Consider the following 20,784-nt stretch of genomic DNA (forward strand, 5'->3'; position numbering starts at 1 on the left):
CAGTGCCTCCCCACAGCCTCCCCTGGTCTCTGTGCCCCACAAGTCACGGCCCCGTTGCAGTAGCCCCAGGTACCCCATGTCTGCGCACCTGCTTGAACTGCTGCGTGGGGTGGGAAGGGGCAAGGGGTGTCCTTCTGGGGTGTCCCTAGTGTAGCAGTTTGTCACCCCCAGAAAACCCATGCTCTGCCTGGCTGGGGGCCAGCCCCATCGTGTGGTGGTGCGGGGGGGGGGGGGGGCATGCCTGAATGGAGGCACTGGGTGCATTCAGTGGGGGGGGCATCCATACTCACAGCAGGTAGGGGCTATCCCAGGGGTGCTTGCACCCCCCCAAGCTGCGGGTGAGGGGCAGGGGTTGGGAGGTTTGCCCCAGGGTGGCAGAGGAGGGCTGGGAAGGGTGCAGAGTGCAGGGCTGGGCTCCAGGCACCGTGCGGGGGGGCCCGGGGCCGGGCTGGGCAGCGTGGGCCCCCACCCGGGGCGGCCCACCCCGCCGCACCATAAAAGCGGCGGCAGGCGGTGCTCGGCAGCAGGAGAGCTGCTGGAGGTCGGCGTGAGCCAGCACCGCGTCCCCTCGCCACTGCCTGCCCCACGCCGCTGCCTGTCCTGCACCGTCACCCCGGCCAGGGTGAGTGCCGGGGACGGCCCCGGAGTGGGGGGGTCTGGGCAACTGGAGTGAGGGGCAGCAACCCCACTAGTGCTCTGAGTGGGGATGCAGGGGGAGAGATGGGGTGATGGGGGACAGGGGCTGTGTGCAGGATGGGGAGGGGACCCCAGTGTCTGGCACAGGGTTCGGGTGGGGGATAAAGGGGGGCTCTGTGGGGCTCCCACCCATGACCCGAAGCATAGGGCAGGCAGGAACAACAGGGGCAGGGCAGTGTTCATGGGGCTGCCTGTGAGTGTTGCAGCCAGAGCTGAGCGCGGGGCCGTGGGTCCCTGGGAGGGCTCTGCCAGGGCTGGGTGACCCCACTGAGGGGCAGGTGGGTGTGAGGCTGGCGGCTGAGCCCCGGGGTGGGGGATGCTGCAAGCTGTGCATGGTGGGGACCAGCCCTGTGTCCCCCACAGCGCAGGGACAAGGGTGTCACTGCTGTGCGAGGGGGCATGATATCCTTTCACCATCACCCAGCTCTTGGGGCACAGGGGGGCTGCAGCAGCACCCCCCACCCTGCCATGGTCCCTAAGGGCTCAGTGTCGGGCTGTTCCCAGGCATCCCACCCCCGGGAACCACGATGGTGATACCAGCTGGCACAAGCCCCACCCTGCTGCCGCTGGTGCTGCTGCTGTGCTGGGTGGCCCCCAGCGAGCAGGAGCCAGCCCCAGTGCAGCTGCGGCTGGTGGGGCCACGGGGGCCAGCCGGAGAGGGTCGGCTGGAGGTGTTGTACCAGGGGCGTTGGGGCACCGTCTGCGATGATGGCTTCGACTTCCACGCGGCCACCGTCGCCTGCCGGCAGCTGGGCTACACCGCGGCTGTCACCTGGACCCATAGTGCCACCTACGGCCAAGGGGAAGGTAGGGGGCAGGTGGGGAATGGGGGGACAGGGGGTCCTGGCAAGGGCAGTGTGCTTAGCGCTGGCTGGGGAAGCCTGCCTGAGGGGCTGTGAGTGCAGGCAGCCCTGGTCCTGGGGAGGGAGGTGGGGACCCCTCACCAACAGTGACCCACAGCCTTGCATATGCATCCCCAGGCCCCATCTGGCTGGACAATGTGCGGTGCGGGGGCAGCGAGGGCTCCCTGGCAGAGTGCATCCACAACGGCTGGGGCACCAGCGACTGCCACCACGGCGAGGATGCCGGTGTGGTGTGCTCAGAACAGCGTCTGCCTGGCAGCCTCCCCCAGGCCACCACCTCTGGTCACCTGGGAGAGGTGAGTGGAGGGCCATGGGGTTGCCCTGTGCCCAGCAGGGTACACCAGGGGGACTGGAGCAGGTCTCTCCGGCCCTTCCCCTTGTCCCCATCCTGAACACCCTGCCCTGGATGCTGGAGCCCCTGTGCCCACCCCTGTGCCCACCACAGCAGGTGCTGGGGCTGAGCCTGGAGGAGGTGCGGCTCAAGCCCATCCTGGCACGGGCCAAGCTGAGCATGCCGGTGACGGAGGGTGCTGTGGAGGTGAAGCACAACGGGCGCTGGAGGCAGGTGTGCGATGCTGGCTGGACCAGGAACAACAGCCGCGTGGTCTGCGGGATGCTGGGCTTCCCCCAGGAGAAGCACATCAACACCAACTTCTACCGGTAGGGATGCAGGAGACCTGCATCACAGCTGTGGGACGCGTGGGGTGGGGGGCCTGGCTGGACACGCTGTGGGGGCAAGAGACTCGGGGGTGTCGGGGAAGGGATGCACACGTGGGTGGGTGTGCGGGGTGCTGGTATGGCCTGGCCACGCCTGGGTCCCCTTCTTGGGGCCTCAACAAGGGGCAGAGCTGGGCTCAGCAGCAGCCAGGAGGCTGTGGGGACAGTCACCAGCCGTGGCCAGCACAGCGTGGGTGGAAGGAGAGGAGAGACCAGCGGCCCTCGGCCCCTCCGCCCCCGCCTCGGGCTGGGGCTATAAATACAGTCCATAATGAGCCCCTGCCGGTGCCAGGAGTCACGCGGTCCCTCTGGGGCACACGGCACAGCCAGGCTTGGCATGGTAATTGCCAGTAGGGAGAGGACCTGTCCTCACCCTGCCATGCTGTGGGAGGACCCCACGGATCCAGCTCCTGCCACAGGGTGCTGGGGAGGGCAGGGATGATGGGGCGGGGGGTCCAGAGCCCAGCAGGGTTGGCATGGCCCCCCCCCAACCTCCCGGCTCTCTGCACCCACAGGAAGCTCTGGAACATGAAACTGAAGGACCCCAACTCCAGGTAGGGCTCAGCCCTGGGCAGGGTGGGCAAGGGCACCCTGAGTGGGCACCCAGCACCAGTGTTGGGTGGGGGAGAGTCTCCGACACCCGAGCTGATGCTGGCCCCTGCACCTCTCCCTTGGCAGCCTGAAGACCCTCAGCCAGAAGAATAGCTTCTGGGTCCACAGGGTGCGGTGCCAGGGCGCAGAGCCCCACCTGGCCCGCTGCCCCACGCAGGTTGCCCCACTGGCTCCCGGACAACACGCCTGCCCCCGCGGCATGCACGCCATCGTCAGCTGCCTCCCCAGCCCTGTCTTCCAGAAGGGCACAGGCAAGGGCAGGAGCAAGACCTCCCCAGGGAAGGTGAGCCCCAGCACAGCCCCGTGCCCCATCCTGCCAATGGAGGGTCCTGTAGCTGGGCAGCACCCGGCCACCCTGTTTGTACTCGTGCCCATGGTGCAGGCAGGTGGCCATGCCCTGGGGCCACTGACCGGCTGCTCCCCTTTGCCCAGGTGCTCCCAGTGCGGCTGCGAGCAGGCACCCATGCTGGTGAGGGCCGGGTGGAGGTGCTGCGCCACGGGCAGTGGGGCACCGTGTGTGACAAGCAGTGGGACCTGGCCGCGGCCAGCGTGGTGTGCCGGCAGCTGGGCTACGGGACGGCGAAGCAAGCCCTGGTGGGAGCCCAGATGGGCCAAGGTGAGGCAGGCAGCACAGCAGGGACTTGGGGTGCTGCTGGGCTTGGAGGGGCACAATGGGGAAAGCCCCTGGTCTACTGGGTGCTGCTGGAGCATCCTGGGGTGTCCAGGCAGCTCCAGCCTGCACTGGGATGGGGCTCCCCTGGCTGCTTCTGCCACAGACAGCCCCATTCCCATAGCAAACACCCAGACCAGGGGAAAGAGGATGGGGGTCCTCCCTACTCCAGGATGGGCATGGAGCAGGGAGCTCTGACCCTCCCTCCGCTTCAGGCCTGGGGCCCATCCACATGAGTGAGGTACGGTGCACTGGCCACGAGCGCTCCCTGGGTGAGTGCCACTTCCAGGACGCCGAGCGGAGTGGGTGCCGGCATGAGGCTGATGCTGCCGTACGCTGCCACGTGCCCCACATGGACTTCCAGAGCCAGGTGAGCCCCTGCCTCCTCCCCAGAGCCTGTGAAGCCCCAGCCCCATTGCACAGCCCCTGCCCCCCAGGCTCTGTACCTGGTGTATGGACGCTCAGAGCAGCCCCATGGTGGCCCAGGGGATGGGGGGACACAGAGCAGCACGCTGATGGGGGTCTGCAGGATGAGCTGGTGGCAAAAGTGGTCTTGTGGGGAGGAAAGGAAGAAGAGGAAGGTGGGGGAGATGTTCAGCTGGATACATGGGGCTGCCTGCCACATTGCAGCTCTGGGTGGGAGGGCTGGGGGTCTGTCCCACATTCCGGCTCAGCCCCTCTTTGTCCGCAGGTGCGGCTGGCAGGGGGCCGCAGCCCCGAGGAGGGTGTGGTGGAGGTGCTGGTACCAGTGCAGGGCCAGCTACAGTGGGGTGCAGTGTGTGGTGCACAGTGGGGCCTGAACGAGGCCATGGTCGTCTGCCGGCAGCTGGGGCTGGGCTTTGCCAGCCATGCCCTCCAGGTGAGCGGGGTCCCAGCCTGTGGCCTGGGCTGCAAGGGGTCCAACGGGATGCATGGGATGGCCAGGAGCTCTGGGATGGGACAGCCCAGGGGGACAAGCCCTGGTGGCAGTGCTGGGGCAGGGAGGCTGGCAGGGGAGGCGGGGTGAGTGCTGGCAGGGCTGGTCCGAGCGCTGTGCTCCTCCTCTGCCCAGGAGACATGGTACTGGGCAGGCAGCCCTGATGCCACCCGGGTGCTGATGAGTGGGGTGAGCTGCACCGGCACCGAGCTGGCCCTCCAGCAGTGCCAGCGCCACGGCCCTGTCCACTGCCCCAGCGGCGGGGGACGCTTCTCAGCAGGGGTCACCTGCACCACCCGTGAGTACCAGGAGCCCATGGGGTACCGCTGGGAAGGGGCACCCCCCTTCTCCTGGCACAGAGAGCAGGGGTGGGGGGAATACATGGGGTGGGGATCACCTGCTCCATCTGCACCGATCCTCTCCCTGCCAGATGCCCCAGACCTGGTGATGAACGCCCAGCTGGTGCAGGAGACAGCCTACCTGGAGGACCGGCCGCTGGAGCTGCTGTACTGCGCCCACGAGGAGCGCTGCCTCTCCCGCTCCGCTGACCACATGCACTGGCCCTACGGCCACCGCCGCCTCCTCCGCTTCTCCTCCCAGATCCACAACCTGGGCAGAGCCGATTTCCGACCCAAGATGGGGCGCCACGCCTGGACCTGGCACCAGTGCCACCGGTGAGTGACCCGTGGGCAGGAGCTGGCAGGGGGTTGCCCCCTCCCTGGGACAGGCAGGACATGGTGGCACACGTCCCACAGAAGCTGGCCCGCCCGGGGTAATTAGCAGCGTCTGTGCTGGCACTGTCATTACGGCTTTATTTGGCTTCAAGGCTGTAATTTGCTGAGAGCCTCTGGGTGCTGCCCGTCCCCGGCTGGGTGGCTGGGCTGGCCGCATGCTCCTCAGCCAGGCACTCCCCCACGCTCAGCCCCTGTCCCCACAGGCACTTCCACAGCATTGAGGTCTTCACCCACTATGACCTGCTGACGCTCAACGGCTCCAAGGTGGCCGAAGGGCACAAGGCCAGCTTTTGCCTGGAGGACACCAACTGCCCCGAAGGTAGGTGCCAGCTACAGAGCTGCCAGCAATCCTCCCCATCCTGCTCCCTGAGGGGGGCTCTGCCCATGCCCTCCCTCACCTCCCCTCCCTCCCACAGGGCTGCAGCGACGCTTTGCCTGTGCCAACTTTGGGGAGCAGGGGGTGAGCGTGGGGTGCTGGGACACCTACCGCCACGACATCGACTGCCAGTGGATCGACATCACTGACGTGCCGCCGGGCAGCTACACCTTCCAGGTATGGGGATGGAGGGGCAGGGGGGCATCGAGCCACCAGAGCTCAGCGCTGGGGGCCACCCTCCATGGGCACCACCAGCACTCCTCACCCTGCACATCGGGGTGCTGCTCTGCACCCCACAGTGCATGCCATGGCCCTGCCTGGGCAAGGCACGTCAGCAGTACCCCCAGCCCTGCCTCTCACCCTCCCCAGGTGGTCGTGAACCCCAAGCATGAGGTGGCCGAGTCAGACTTCTCCAACAACGTGATGCAATGCCAGTGCAAATATGATGGGCAGCGCATCTGGATGCATGGCTGCCACACAAGTACGGAGGGATGGGAGCAGAGAGGGCATGGTGGGCAGGGTGAGGGTAAGTGGAGGCTGCTGCAGCTCCCATGTCCCCCCGAACCATGCTATCACTCTCCCCAGGTGATGCCTATGGCGCCGATGTGGTGAGCGATCTGGAGCGACGGGAGCGCCTGGCCAACAACCTTGTGTGACCCCCTGGCGTCGGCATGCTCCCGGCAATGCCACGGGGCAGCCTGCCTCCCACACCCCAGCCCCTGCGCCCCAGCAGCACCAGACTGAGCTCAGGGACTCGAAGACTTTTGTATTTATTGACACTGCTGCAGAGAATGGAGATGAGCACTGGGGCCAGCGGGGAGCACCTGGGGGTGTTCAGCCCTGTGCTGTCGGTGGGACCTCCAAGAGGGGATCCAGGTACGGCAGCAGCCCCCACCTCTGTAGCTCCAGTGCCACCAGGACAACTACCTCAGCCTGCCTGCCCGGCCCCCCTGCCCCAGCAGGCTCAAGACAGGCCCCAGCCACTGCCACCTGTGCACCAGTCCTGTCCTCAATAAAGGTGCTGTGCTATGGGAGAGGGGGTACTCCCTTATCAACCCCACCATCCCCTGCTCCTTCCCCTGCGCTCTTCCACATCAGGACCTGGCCAGGAACAACCCTTGTCTAGATGATGTCCCCCTGGTCAGGCAGTGTCCCCCTGCTGCCACCCACGGCCACCCAGGGCCACCAGCCCTCTAGCTGGCTGCCTGTGGCTGGTGCCCAGCGGCTCCGGCTCGTTGCCAGCAGTCCCCACCGGCTGGGGAACCCCAGCCCTAAACTGGCTGACCCCATGCGCATAAGGGGACTGGGCCAGTTCCGTGGCAGCATGGGCTGGCAGGCTGCCCACTGGCCACCATGGCTGCAGCCACTGTGCCAGGCTTTCCCAGGGGCTACCCTGGCAGCTTCCCAGGCCCAGAAGGAGGGATGGGGCCACTCTGCCCCTTGAAGCCCTTTCTCCTGGGCACAGGGTGGGGACACAGGGAACACCGTGCCCTTGCTCTGTGTGTCTTTCCTCCCGTGGTTTCTAGCTTTTTTTTTAATAAAAGGAAATAAATGGGAATGCCACCAACCCACACTCTGTACTGCCCAGCCCAAGGCCAGCCAGCTACCAGGCAGTGCCACCCCTTTCCTTACACACCCCTGCCCATCCCCACCTTGCTGGCAGACACCAGCCTGGGGTGGGGGGCTGCCAGCACCCACTTTAGCCCTGCACAGCCAGGACAGACTGGGTTGTACCCACATGTGATGGCTCCCACACATGGAGGAGCTGCCAGGGACAGCGCTGACACACTGGGGTGGCCTGAGGCCAAGGGCCAAGGAGAGGCGCATGCTGGCAGAGGCTTGCTCCAGCGTGGTCAGAGTTCAAGGGATGCTGGACAGTGGGTAAGATGCCTTCCACATGAGAGCAGCTTCATGCCCTTAACTTTCCGGTGGTCGAGCCGCAAGCGGCCGGGAGCGGCGGCCAAGATGGCCCCCAGCTGGCAGCACCGCCAGCACGGGGGCAGACAGCCACCACCGCGGGGTCATGACCAGCTCCACCGCCGCCAGGCTGGGGGACAGCCAGGGGACACAGGGCAGCCACACAAGCCCTTCAGGGCAGGCTGGGGCAAGGCAGCCATGACCAAAAACACACACAAACCGCTGGCGGGGGTGGCAGAAAAGCACCGTCCCCATCCCCACCTGCTGTGAAGGGCACAGGAGCCCCACAAACCGTGGCCCTGAGGGTTTGGGGGGCTATAGGGTGGGAGTGCTGAGGCACACAAGGCTGTTTTTCGGGTGCTGAGAGACGATGCAAAGCAGAGGAGCCAAAGGCAGGTCCCAGCCGCCTGCCTGCACGCCCACTCCAGGGCAGGGCAGGAAGCCCCCAGCCTGCCAGCGCCGGCAGCGCCGCCACATCACAGCCCTGCACAGGGCCGGGAACGGGGCCCTGCCCGCGCACCGACAAGGGCCCCGCTGTTCGAGGCTGCAGCTGTTCCATGGAAGTAAACAGGGTCCCTGCCAGAACATTCCTGCCCACCACCCTGCCCGACCCCTCCTGCCTGCGCCCCCTGCCCCCCCCCCCCCCCCCCGCCAGGGACACTCACCACCTGGGAGGGGTGGACATCCCCATGGTGGCGGGGGCCATGCACAGCAGCCTCTGGCATGCAAAGCCCCTCTGGCATGCGGGAGCATGGAGAGCTACATCCAGACCAGGCACAGTAAAATAAATGGTATTTATTAGCAAAATAAAGGACAGAAACTCTCGCTCACAAAGCCCTGCCAGGTGGCCAGGGCCACCCCGCACGGCCCCGCATGCTCGCTGCCGAGCTCCCTGCGTTCCACCAGCTGCTCTCACTGCAGCAGGCAGCACCAGGGATCCTGCCCTGGGCAGAATGGGCAGCGCTGCCTGACGGCGACAACATCCGCATGCACCAACCAGCCTGCGCACGCCCTGCTCAGCCCTTTCAGGGGAGCAGCCCAGTGCTTTTAGATGCGGTGCGGCATCCGTCCCAGCTCTAAGATGCAGGGTGCCCCAGGGGGGTTCCCAGTGGGGCTGAAGGTGCAGCTTCCCGGCTCAGTCCCGACCCTCCCAGGCATCCTCCCGCTGCTTGTTCTCCAGGCGCTTCCTCTCTGCAGAGACAAGAGGAGGGTCAACCCCACATCCCCATCACCCCACAGCTACCCACTTCCCCACGGAGGTGGCTGGAGCCCACCCTGGCACAGCCCCTTCCCACCCAGCACCCTGTGAGAAGAGGCATCCACGAAGAGGGTCCCCCCACACAGCAGCCCTCCCGGATATCCAAATCTCACCCCGGGCTTCTTGCAGCTTCCTCCGCTCGGCATCTCGCTGGGCTGGCGTCTGGTTGCTGCGTACCCCCAGGGCACCAATCACCAGCCGCCTGGCCAGGGCAGCCGATGTTTCAGGGCGCTCCTTGGCTGGCTGGAGGTAGTCTGGGTGAGCAGAGATGGGGGACATCAGTAGGGACATCCCAGGAGGGACGGGGCATCTGGTATTTAAGTGCTGTGGAGCCATGCCGGCTGCCCTGTCCTTCCCCAGTTATAGGGATGAAGATGCTGCAGCACAAGCACCATGGCACAAGCTTGCACGGGCCAGCATCACTCACCGGCGTACGCCCTGGCTTTGGCTTTAGAGGCGCGGGTGCCCTGGGAGAGCGGGCGTGTCTTCACCATCAGGTGCTTGGTGCTGAGGGCATCGCGTGCTGCAGGGAGAGAGCAGCGGTGTCCGTGTGTGGCGCCAGCCCTATGCCCAGGATCTGGCCACAGCAGAGGCAGGGACGCCTCCCCTCTGCCCATCCCCAGCCAAACCGGGAGCAATACCTGTTATGGGGCTGGAGAAGATGCCCAGGGCGTGTGTATCATCCACCCACTTAATATCAAAGCCTTTTTTCCTGCCAGAGAGAGGGAAGCTCAGCAAGGCATCGGCACCAGGTGGGCAGGGGTTTGGAGCAGAGCCCAGGCCAGGGACCCCAGTGCTGGGAACAGGACATTGCCAGCAGACTCACTGATAGCTGCAGAAGACACGCAGCAGGTCCTCAGTGCGGAAATCCGAGGGGAAATCATAGATCTCGATGACGTGGGGCAGCTCGGCATCGCTGAGGTCCAGTGCGGTGGGCTCAGCCCCATAGTAGTCGAAGCGGGGTGACTGTCGGCTCTCCCGGTGCTTCTCACCTCCCGAGAGCTGCAGGGATGGGAGAGGCACAGCACTGAGCAACCCATGCCCGCTCACCCCACTCCAGCTCCAGATCCATGGCAAGCCTCCCTGGGAAGTGGTCCAGCCCCCGCGCCCCGCCCCAGCACTGCAGATGGATTCATGGCATTGAGATATTAGGAGTTATCGACCAGTGCTCTCACGCCATGCACTTGCTGTTCCCATTACCAGCATCCCTTCACTTGTCATGCTCTGCAGTCCCACTGGGGACACGGTAAGAATGGCACCAGTGAGACAGCGCGTGCACCCCCAAACACACCCCTCCTTCCACAGCGATGCGCTGAAATACATTTGGCAAACAACAAGGAGCAGGACAGCAAGGCCAGGAGGAAAGACTGACGTCTGCCCGCCACATGGGAGCACCGGGCTCGACATGCCCCAGCTGCAGCACATGCACCAGAGCAGCCCATCGGCACCCCAGACGCCAAGATGGAAGAGCCCGTGCTCCCCTGAGGAGCAAGTTCTGGTGGTTAATCACCTGTGCGTCTAAAAATTTATGCCTTATTTCTCATTTGAATTTGTCCGGCTTCGCTTTCCAGCCAGCGGTTCTTGTTCTGCTTCTCTGTTGGATTAAAGAGCCCTCAGTAACCAGTCCCCTCCCTGTGATGGCACTTACTCACACTAATCAAGTCCCTTCTCAATCTTTGTCTTGATAAGCTAAACGGGTTGTGCGCCTTTAGTATCTCACAGCGGGGCACTTTCTCCAGCCCTAAAAGATGACGGCTGTAGCGCTTTTCTACCTCTCCCATTTTTTAACCTTTATTTTAAAACATGGGCAGCAGTCTCTCAATGCCGTGACACAGGGGTGCAGCTGCCCCCTTGCTCCCCTCCGCCCTGCAACAGCAGTGCTGATGGGCCACCCTGCAGCACTTTCTGCCCAGTGGGCCACCCTGCATCGCTTACTGCACCCCTGCTTTCCAAACTGCACCGTGCCGGAGGCCAAGGGGGGTTCACGGCCCTGCTCTGGCTGAGACACTGGGCCAGGAGCAGCCCAAAGCCAGTGGGGGCTCCCCAGTCCCCCCCCAGAGCATGGGACTGGTGTGGTGCTGGGGAGCGGGCACATAACTCAGCCAGGTTCCCAGCCCGATCCCCCAAGCGATCGTAGCAGAGCACACCACGGCTGGAAGGTTAGAGTCCATAAATCCCAGCCAGCTCAGTCAATAAAAAGTGCTCATTCCGACAATTTTATGGGGAAGATGGATTCACGGCAGGTGAGGGGGTGCTGCCAGGGCGGCTGGATGCCGGTGGAGGGTAGAGCTGAGTTATGGAGCTCACGGGACAGGCTAGGGCTGCCAGCAGAGCCGCCTGCCCCACCACCATCACCCATTAACTGAGCGCACCCCGTGCGGGACAGCGCACTCATCAGGCACCCCTGCCCGCTTGGGGGAGGCGAAGGAGCCATCCCCGGGCAGGATGACGCCCTGTGGTGCCGCTTGAGGGAGCAGAGCACTCGGGTGGTGCCAGGCGCTGGGAAGATGATTAGAGAGCAGGAGCACAGAGTGCCAGAGCGGTCCTTGACCTTCACAAATCACCAAGTGTGGCGGGGCGGCAAGGACAGGAGCCGTCTGGCAGCTGGGCTCAGCCGCACGGCAGGCACAGCTCAACAGGTCCTGCCGCGCTGCCAGCCTGGACACACAGGGTTCCCACTGCCCCCAGCTGTGGGGAAGGGCAGGGAGCATGGAGTATGGACCCCAGCCCTGGCAGGCACCTGGCACTGGGAAGGGTCTGCTAATGGATGGTCAGACAGATAGCGGAGGCAGGAAATGAAGCCTGTCTGTCATGCCTCGGTGCTCTGGAAAGATGCACTCTCGCTGGAGCATATCAGAAGGGGCTGTGGTCACTTGCTTACGCCCCTGCTCGCTTGCCGGGAGCACACCTCCAGAGCCGGAGGGGAGGCATGTGCCAGCACGCACGCACCACAGTCCCCACCCCGCCACAGCAGCTGATGGAGAGTCCACCAAGCCTGCAAGGAAATGGTCCAGTGCTTAATTACACTCTGCATTCAAACTGATTTCTTCTCTGAATTTGTCTGGTTTCAGCTTCCAGCCAATGGATCTCACTGTGGTGTTTTTTCCTGCTAGATTAAAGAGCTGTCCGCTATCAGAAATCTCTCCTCCATATAGAAAGTCATAAATCTTGCTCTCTGCCAGCTATCTGCAGTGCATAAGGATTTGGTTATGAGGAAGAACACTACTAATTTTCTCGTCTTTTTTGTTAATTAAGAACAGCTCCATCTCCCCAAGAGCCTGCGCCCTCCTGAGCAGCTGCGTCTGCCTGCCGAGAGCTTGGAGGGCTTGGGAAGCTCCAAGCTCGGCATGGGAATCTGCAGGGGGGTTAAGATGTCAACTTTTAATAGATAAATCCCTTTTTCAGGTTCTTATTCACTCATTTTCGGAAGCTCCCTGGGAAGCCCAAACTTTGCTCAGAGCTTGTGCACAGGGGAGCTAACATGGATGCTCCAGAGCTGTTCACAATTAGCACTGGTGCTGCATCACACAATGTTGCCCACAGCATCCTACAGCTGCACCATCACACAGGCCCTCCCTGACCTGCCTCCCCACGGGGCCAGGCAGCTGCTCCGCTGTGCCCGAGGACAAAGCCATGCCCGCCATGCCAGTCCATGGAAAGCCAGTGCCAGCACGTCTGCCAGCTGACACTGGAGCGGCAGCACTGTCCTCCTCACACCAGTGCTCACCACAACCTCCTGCCTGGAGCTGGGGGGAACACAGCCAGGCAGGGATGAGGGTACCAAAACTCTTCCACATCTCCCTCCGAGCAGCCCCGGAGGCAAGCTCTGTGCACTCCACACCCTGTCCCAGCCTCACGTGGGGCTTGGTGAAGGCACACCAGCCCGAACATGGCCCCATGGACGAGGTGGGTACCAGTGCTCCCCAGTAACAATGCTCCTGAGTTAATCTCATCCCCTCCCAGAAGCTGTTATCAGGCACCATCTGCCACTTCACACCCTGCTTCCAGCCCGGGGTGGATGGACGCTGGCTGTAACAATATTAGCGCTGTTTGTTACTTTGGGCACATTAATGTCATTCAGAAAATTACCGGTTTGATGCTACTGATTTAAAATGCAATAAGGGATATCCAGCCTCACTGCAGAAGCCGAGCTTTCCTCGCGAATGGCAGGAAAACGGCGTGGGTCCCGGTGCTAAGCAGCTAATTGTAGTAAATTCAGCCGCACGCGTGCAGGAGGGGATGGTAATGAGCCACAGCTGATTAAGAAGCCGTAGTTTCGAGGAAACTTCCCGTTGCTATTTCAATGGGAGCCCATACGTCTCAGCCCATTTCTTTATCACCAGCCCCGGTTTCACTAGGGTGCAGTTGCGGTTTATGGCGCTCGAGCAGGTTTTACTGGGTGCACTTTATGTACTATAGAGGAAAGCTCTCCCCCAGTCTTCACCAGTACCGCAGGATGGGAACCAGCCAGGGGGGAAGGTGGAGGTCCCAGGTGTTTCAGAACTGCAGGCAGTTCATGCCCTTGGGGATGGCTGGCGGTGACAGCAGGCAGCACAGCCAGGCTGGCCACGTGTACCGGGTGCAGCCTGCCCCACCATGCACCCACCCCGGAGGACACAGGGAAAGCCGACTGCCATGGACCCGTCCCCACATCCCAGTAGGCAGCAGCCACCATCCCTGCAAACCCCCACAGGCGCTGGCTCGCAGGACATACCTCCTCCAGTAGGCGTGGGTCCAGGCAGTCCCCGTCGTCGTTGAACAGCGCGTCCCAGCTCTCCTCGGCACCTGGGCTGGCCTGGCTCGGGGTCCCGGAACTGGTCTGCTCTGCCTTTGGGGAATCGCTGTGGAAACCTCCCTCTTCCTCCTCAGCCTCCTGGTCACACTGGTGCTGCTGTGGCAAGTCCACGTCCTTGTTTGCACCCGCCAGCTCCTCAGCCCAGGCTGTGGGCAAGAGCTCCTCTACGCCACGGCACAGCAACTCCAGGGGTGGCAGGAGCTTGTGGCTCTCCGGGGGTGCCCCCTCCCATGCACCGCTCACCGGCTCCTCATCAGCACTCCGGCTGTTCTCAGCCCCAGCACTACCATCTCTGCAGGCAGAGGTGCTGCCCGCTCCCTCCGCAGCGGGCATCAGGTCGCCCTCCCCGCCAGGATGCCCGGCACTGGCAGTGCTCTCCTCCTTGCCAGATGGGAGCTGGGACGGACTGACAATGCCCTGCCCTAGGGTGCTCTCCACTGGGAGCACTGGTGCATCACCCGCACCACCACTCGAGCACCCAGGTCTGCAGCTGGCTCCTCCTGGTGCATCCAAGGCCCTCTCCCCAGCGAGCTCAGCCATGGCTCCCCACCTCTCCTCCTTCTCCTCCTCTAGCACCCCAACGGCACAGCTCTTGCTCTGCCCTGCCAGAAGAGACCCCACACACTCCCTCTCCTCCTCCTGGGTTTTTGGACCTGCAAGCTCCCATGCCAGTCCAGGCACACTGCCCCGGTTTTCCGGCCCTGCCAGCTGCAGGACACCCTCTCCTGGGTGCTGGGAGAGGTCCCCGGCTGGATCTGGGGTGCTGTCCCCCAAATTCTCCGACATGTCACTTGGCCCTGTCCGACATGCCAGCACTGGGCTAACAGGGGGTGCTGGGCTAGTAGGGTTGCCCCTGGGCTCAGGGGTTGCCTCTGCAGCCCCAGACTGGGCACTTGGTGGGGATGGATGGTCAGGCTCAGTCCTCATCATGCGGTGGCCATGGCCGAGCTCCCCAAGTCCTTCATCATGGGATGCTTTGTCCTGTCCGTCCCAGGACTGGGCAACAGCCAGATCCGGGCACAGCTCCTGCACACTCTGTGATGCCTCTGGGCCCTCCAGTGCAGTGGGACAGCTGCTTCCTGGTCTCCGGCAGTGCCCAGCAGAAGCTGCCCGTGGCTCCTTCAGGCCAGAATCCACCTTGTTCTCCCTCCTTGATGCTCTGCCCATCTGCGTCCTGGCACAGGGGCTTCGCCGCTGCCCTTCGCCGCTGCCCCAGCAAGTGTCCTGCACCAGGCGGTGGTTCTTGGGCTCCTGACGGGGTCCAGCCAGTGTGTTACCCGCCACTTGCGCTGCTCTCTCCCGCCGTGCTTTGGGCACATAGAGGGGCAAGTCGGGCTTCCTGCGGCGCGGCCGGCTGCCCTCCGCCTCCTGCTGCATGGTGCCACTGCTCCCTGTCAAGGAGAGACAGCGTCACTGCCCTGCCCGCATCCCAACGGCCCCACAGCTGGGCAGGAGCAGGCAGCCCCTGCCCGGGTCAGTGGGTTGGGTTCCCAGCATGGCACCCACCCTCACTCCCATGGCAGCTGGCACACAGTGATGGATAGCAGAGCCCCAACACTGCACCCACGGTAGCGGCGCTGCAGACGGGGTTTGACAGCTGGAGCACCCCACAGCCCTAAAGCCTTCGGTGGCGTATGTACTGGGCTTGGGGGAAGCAGGAAAACCCTGCCAGCATCACCAGGGCACCTGGCTCGCTCCAGCAACTGCTGCCTGGGTCCTCCTCTGACCCAGCGGTCAGCAGCTGTGGCCGAAGCAGGACATAGAGCCCTTATGGGACATAGGGCCATAGGACATAGAACCATACATGCATCAAAAACCACGGAGAAGCCCATGGCAGCCACGGAGCACCATAAACCACACCCCAGCCTGGGGACACCCTGGAGCGGGACCACAGCTGCCACTCCAGCATGCCACAGCCCCACTCACCTGCTGCCCCATCCCGGCAGAGATTTATTTTTCATCATCTTTGGCAGCAGCAGGCACGCCGTGAGCTGCCAGGCCCCCCTGCCCCTATAAATATGCATCAGGTAGGGTTTATGGAGACGGATGGCGTGGGGGGCTGCGCTGCGGTTGAGGGGAAGGCAGAGCGGGGCCGGGCCGGGGCCCCGTGATTAATCACTGCCCACTCTGTTTAGGGGGATTCATCACGGGCCGCTGTCAGGTAAATCACTGGAAAAACACCTCTTCAGTAATTAATGTGAAGTGACGGATGGACAGCCCCCGGGCCCATTAATCTGGACCATCAGCGCCGACTGAGATTATGAATGTCAGGATGCATAAACTGCCAGCGGATCAATAGGGCCAGGAACCCATCCAAGGCTCTCATTTCCGAGGCACCTCCGGTACATTAGCCTCCCCTCCACGCAGCCCCCGGCCGAGGCGCGAACGCTCCCCGCGGCCCCTCACCGACAGCCGGCAGCGGTGCCGGGAAGGCGAGGGGAGGCCAACCACCGGCTGGAAAGCGGCCGGGGCTGCCCGTGCCGCACGGCATCATCCCCTCTTCCTGATGGACAGACAGACAGACAGACGGCTGCCTCGGCGTGATGGATGGGTCTCCCACGGCTCTCTGGAAACCACCGGCAAGCCCGGGCAGGGCAGCGCTCCCCAGCATCACCGCGGCACCCGTGTCTGCACCTCGTGCTGCAGAGGTGGGCAGGAACGTGGTGCACCCCTGCACACTTCTGCAGCACAAGGCGCAGACACAGGTGCCACAGTGATGCTGGGCACCATCCTGGGGCTGCCCCAACCATTTTTCTGTCTCCGCAGCACTTGTCATTTTTTTTCCCTCTCTTTGATACGCTAATTTTGCTGGCAGAACGATGCCCTTTATCTTTATCGACCGCAAGAAAGAAACGTATCCTACAAACTCTCCAAGGTCTGGATTAGTCATTTTTCAACACTGAGGTGTTATACATTTTCTCAGCAAGCAGCAGCCTAGGTGCTGGAAGGGAGGGGGCACTGGAAGCCCCCCTGGCACCACCATTTCCACCCACGCAGAGCTTCCAGCTGCACCGAAGCACGTTCTGCTAAAGGACTTTTCCCAGGCAAGCCCAGAGTCTCAGCCCATGGGACATCACCAAACGCCTTCTGTGGGATCACTGATCCCGCCCAGACTCCGCTTCCCGAGAATTTCCAGCACAGGGAGCAGCCAGGAGCAGCATTGCTCCACACACATCCCAAGTCACCTCCAAGAAGAGCCTTCGCACGCAGGATTTATGGGCTCCTCGAAAGCTTGCCGTTCACCTTGCCTCACCCTCCAAAGCAGATGGTGCGGCATTAGCCAGACGGCTGGTGCTGGGAGCATCCTCTCCCCGCACAGCTTTGCCTCTGCCCACTGCTCGCTGCTGGGGAAGCGCCGCTTCCTGCAGCCTGGGGAGAAGCACGGCAGGGTGGTGGCTGGCCCACGATGCCAGGGATGCTGCAGCACTTTGCTTTTCCCCCACAGGGCATCACCGCTCCTGCCCCCAGCCTATTACACACTTCATCGATGCCATGGCCACGCGTCGGCACCGACCGATTTCACGCTCCAGGAGGCAGAGCAACAGCCCTGGCTTCGGGTCTCATTCACACTACGCTGGGCAGGGCAACCCTGTCGCTTCCAGACTCCAGACCGAGCTCGCCCCGCAAAGCCAGGCAGCGATCGGCCGCACATCCCCAAAAGGGCCCATGCTGCCCCGGGTCCTGCCCTGCTTTTTGGAGCCAGCAAGCAAAACAGGTTGGCATTGCGGCACCAAGCAGGGAAAGGCAGCCCTGGACCGGGCACGCCACAGTACCACGGTAAGAGTGGCGGTGGGAGCACTGCCCAGCTGCCTGGCACGTCATGCCCGCCAGCCCGGCGCAGCACAGCCTGGCATGGTCAGCGGGACGGAGGTGGCTGGGGCTCCCCACGGGCAGCGGCTCCCCTCACACCGTCCCCAGGAACACACCGCTCGTGGCATGAGTTTGCGAGGTCTCAGAGCAGCTGCCCGGGTGATGTGCCCACCTGAGTTTCTCCTCTAGCGACTCTGCAGCACGAACAGGCAGTGTTTTCTCCCCAATTTCTCTCCCCCTCCCATCCAGGGAAGGACCCCAACAACAACAGCAAGACAGGGCTGTCCACATCACAGGCTACTTCACACTGCACAGCGCATCACCAAATTCCCTCCATCATCTGCACCTTTGCCTGGCGGGTGAGGACACCTACAGCGCAGCTCCGACAGCAAAGCCAGGGCTCCCGCCACCTTCTCCCACTGCCCGCAGAGATGCCGGCCACGGTCCCGCTCAGGTAACCCGGGGACAGGCACAGATGCTCTGCTGTGGGGCTCACATGGAGCATGCCAGTTCCCGGAAAAGTTTCGGTGCCACCCAGCGCCCTCCCAGCAGGCTGCCGCATTTCCTGGCAGGGAGCTGTATTTTTAGCCTTCGAGGTTTCTAATTCCACTCAATCCATACTCCCATCAATAGAGCAGATAACCTTAAAGCCTTGTCGGTGAACAGGGATGGCAGCACTGGGGGACCGGGAGCCTTGGGGGACCACGTACAGCCTCAGCATGCAGCTCGCACACCCGCAATGTCACTCTTTATGGCCTGCTGCAGATTGGGCTCTTTGGAGGGAAAAAAAAATAAATATAATAACAAGACTAATAAAAAGGCAGGTACAAGGAGATTCTAAACAGCCCCACTGGGGAACCCGGCGCTTGCAGGGCTCATCCCATGCCAGGCACATGCTGTGGCACGCTTGCCGACTGCACAACACCGGCGCCTGGCAGCCTGGGTAAGGATTATCAGAGGATTCAGCTACCCTGCACCTCTCCTACTCTCAGCAGAGTTCCAGCCCAGCCTGCCTGGCTCATGCAGCAGGCAACGGGTCCAGGGAAGGACCTGGATACATGGCAGGGAGAGGCAAAGCAAAGGCAAGAACACAGAGCTGCTGGCACGAGGCGAAGCAAAGCGCTTCAAGGAGCAGAGAGCCGCATCCTGTTCGATGGCTGCCCGCAGCCCCCTGGGCTTTATGACGTCCCTGTCCCCTGCTGCCAGGAGAAAGATGCTCTCCAGCAGCCAGAGCAAATACTGGCTAGGCGAGGAGGCAGAAAAGGCACTGAGAAAAGAGAGATTTCAATCGTGCCTTTCATTTGTGATGCTCCTAGGAGATACCTGGAACAAGAGAAGGGGAACATTTCAGACAGGAGGAGGATCTGTAAGTCAATAGTGTCCCCTCATAGCTGCAGGGGAGAAAAGGGACAACAAACCAGCAGAAGGAGTTAACAGCCAGAGGGCTAAGGGGAATACAAAGGACTTTACAAATATACCCAGGCAGAATCAGCACAAAAGTGAAAAGATCTATTAATAAACAAGGAGGGAGAGAAAATTAATGATGGCTCAAAAATAAAGATGACTCAAAAGGGCGAAATTACTGTTTTTAACCAGAAAAATGCAAATGAGGCGGAGGCATCGCAAAAACAGCTGCAGGGAAAGCAAAAACAGCATCTCCACATAGACACGGTCACCTGGTCAGCGTGGCCAGCACCAAGATGAACTGATTAACCCGCTGACACACATGCGGTGCCGGGAAGAAACCAGGGCCCTGGTGACAGCAAGAACAAACGAGGCACTGATTTTCTGTGTGAGAAAGGAAAATAAAACTCGTGTTGGGCACAGAATAAACCCTGTGCCCATCCCTAGCGCAGAGTATAACGGGTGGAGGAAGGAGCCTGCACACCTACCGCAATGGGCTCCTGGATGAAGGATGTTGGCTTGCCTGGCGGGAGTTATTTCAGAAGAATTGCTGGGCAAAGCTTTTGGATAAGGCAAGCAAGACACAATTTAGCTGAACTTCAGGGTATTGTTTTGCACCATCTCCAAAACTTTCACTTGAATAGTGAATTGTAATTAAATTTGCAGATGATACTGAGCAGAGAGGTGTTGCAAACACTGGCCAGAGCAGAGAAATCATTCAAAGGATCCAGGAAATGTAGGCATGAAACAAAGCGCGGCCCAGTCTGGGAAAATGAACGTAAAATAACCTCAAGCAGCTACTTGGTGGGCAGAAGCAGCCTGGAAAGCAAGGCCCAGAGCCCCGAAGTGCGCTCGGACCAGAAAGCAGGTGACCGGGGTGACCACCTCAAAATACGCAAGGAGCAGAAGCAGGTCACCAGCACCGTACCATGGGCCACCCCAGGGCTGCAACAGCCCCACAGCGGGCAGCACACAGAGCCCCACAGGCAGCATGAAGGATGGAGGGGACACCCAGCGCAGGCAGGCAGCTGTGAAAAACAGCACCCAGTGGCTGGGAGCACCAGGCATGTGTTTTACGAGCCATGGGAGCCCGGTGCACTGAGTGCCCGGGGATGCCGTATAACTCCCCTGCCCTCGAGGGCTGTCACTGCCGGCATCGCTGTGTGACTCAGTAACGTGGGGAGAGTTATGGGGTCTGCAACGTGCCATGTTACCCGGGTGCTCCAGGGGCTGCATGCCAGCGGAGTCAGGGACAGGGCTGGGACATGGGGTGAGGGTCAGGGCTGGGACAGAAAGGGGGGTTGGGTCTGGGACAGAGAGAGGGGGACAAGGCTGGGACATGGGGTGGGGTCAGGGGCTGGGACAGGGAGTGGGGGACAAGGCTGGGACATGGGGTGGGGTCAGGGCTGGGACAGGGAGCGGTGACAAGGCTGGGACTGGGTGTCAGGGCTGGGACATGAGGTGGGGGCCAGGGCTGGGACAGGGGATGGGGACAAGGCTGGAACATGGGCTGGGGTCAGGGCTTGGATAGGGGGTGGGGACAAGGCAGGGACATGGGGTGGGGTGGGGTCAGAGCCGGGACAACGGGTTGTGGGACAGGACTGGGCCAGGGCTTGGGGAAGTGCGGGGTAAGGGCACAGTGTGCAGCCCGGGCACCGGGCAGGACGCGCCCCCCGGGCTGCTGTGCCCCCGCCCCGAGCGCCCCGCCGGGCCGTGCCGCCTGCCAGGCCCCCGCCGTTACCAGTGGCCGCGCCGGGTCCCCCGCCGCTCCGCGCCGCCGCCGCCGCTTCCGCCGCGCCGAGCCCGCCCCATCCCGCCCCGCCGCGGGGAGCGCCGGGACCTGTAGTGCGGCACCGGCACCGGCACGGGCAGCCGCCGCGCCCCGCCCCGCGCCCCGGCCGGCCGCTCCTCCCCCGCGGGGGCAGCCCCGGAGCCCCCGGCACCTTCCCCCCGCCCCGCCCTGATCCTCGGCGCATCCCCGGAGCTGGAACCGCCACGGGCGGCCCCGGTGCCACC

At 62.9% G+C, this 20,784-nt stretch overlaps 2 protein-coding genes across 3 annotated transcripts; one reads left to right on the forward strand and one right to left on the reverse strand.

Moving 5' to 3' along the window:
- Window positions 1–1,223: 1,223 nt before the first annotated feature.
- On the forward strand, window positions 1,224–6,240 carry LOXL4 (lysyl oxidase like 4). 2 transcript variants are annotated; one of them, XM_074874028.1, is made up of 14 exons: window positions 1,224–1,503; window positions 1,677–1,855; window positions 2,005–2,219; window positions 2,792–2,830; window positions 2,955–3,171; window positions 3,321–3,504; window positions 3,774–3,928; window positions 4,250–4,417; window positions 4,610–4,772; window positions 4,905–5,148; window positions 5,412–5,527; window positions 5,625–5,761; window positions 5,954–6,065; window positions 6,170–6,240. In XM_074874028.1, exons 1-14 carry the CDS (start codon window positions 1,224–1,226, stop codon window positions 6,238–6,240), a joined length of 2,280 nt encoding a protein of 759 aa, XP_074730129.1. The 2 variants fall into 2 exon arrangements, with proteins under 2 accessions (XP_074730129.1, XP_074730128.1); XM_074874027.1 differs by having other exon boundaries at window positions 2,008–2,219; window positions 2,955–3,186.
- A 2,036-nt stretch (window positions 6,241–8,276) lies between these two features.
- R3HCC1L (R3H domain and coiled-coil containing 1 like) lies at window positions 8,277–20,553 on the reverse strand. Its single transcript, XM_074874030.1, has 7 exons — window positions 20,510–20,553; window positions 13,474–14,945; window positions 9,586–9,761; window positions 9,401–9,471; window positions 9,187–9,282; window positions 8,873–9,013; window positions 8,277–8,692 (listed from the first exon to the last, which is right to left on the reverse strand). The coding sequence occupies exons 2-7, from the start codon at window positions 14,929–14,931 to the stop codon at window positions 8,637–8,639; spliced, it is 1,998 nt and encodes a 665-aa protein (XP_074730131.1). The 5' UTR covers window positions 14,932–14,945; window positions 20,510–20,553; the 3' UTR covers window positions 8,277–8,636.
- Between the last annotated feature and the right edge of the window lie 231 nt (window positions 20,554–20,784).

Source organism: Strix uralensis, chromosome 7 (assembly GCF_047716275.1).
Source record: "Strix uralensis isolate ZFMK-TIS-50842 chromosome 7, bStrUra1, whole genome shotgun sequence".
Lineage (NCBI taxonomy): Eukaryota > Metazoa > Chordata > Aves > Strigiformes > Strigidae > Strix > Strix uralensis.

Bases quoted from the DNA above. Each gene is read 5' to 3' on its own strand.
- LOXL4 (XM_074874027.1), top strand. From the start codon at position 1,224: ATGGTGATACCAGCTGGCACAAGCCCCACCCTGCTGCCGCTGGTGCTG. The intron at 3,929-4,249 runs GTGAGCCCCTGC...CTTTGTCCGCAG, and splicing joins ACATGGACTTCCAGAGCCAG to GTGCGGCTGGCAGGGGGCCG. The intron at 6,066-6,169 runs GTACGGAGGGAT...CACTCTCCCCAG, and splicing joins GATGCATGGCTGCCACACAA to GTGATGCCTATGGCGCCGAT.
- R3HCC1L (XM_074874030.1), bottom strand. From the start codon at position 14,931: ATGCAGCAGGAGGCGGAGGGCAGCCGGCCGCGCCGCAGGAAGCCCGAC. The intron at 9,762-13,473 runs GTATGTCCTGCG...CCATCCCTGCAG, and splicing joins ACCCACGCCTACTGGAGGAG to CTCTCGGGAGGTGAGAAGCA. The intron at 9,283-9,400 runs GTATTGCTCCCG...CTCTCCCTGCAG, and splicing joins CTTCTCCAGCCCCATAACAG to CACGCGATGCCCTCAGCACC.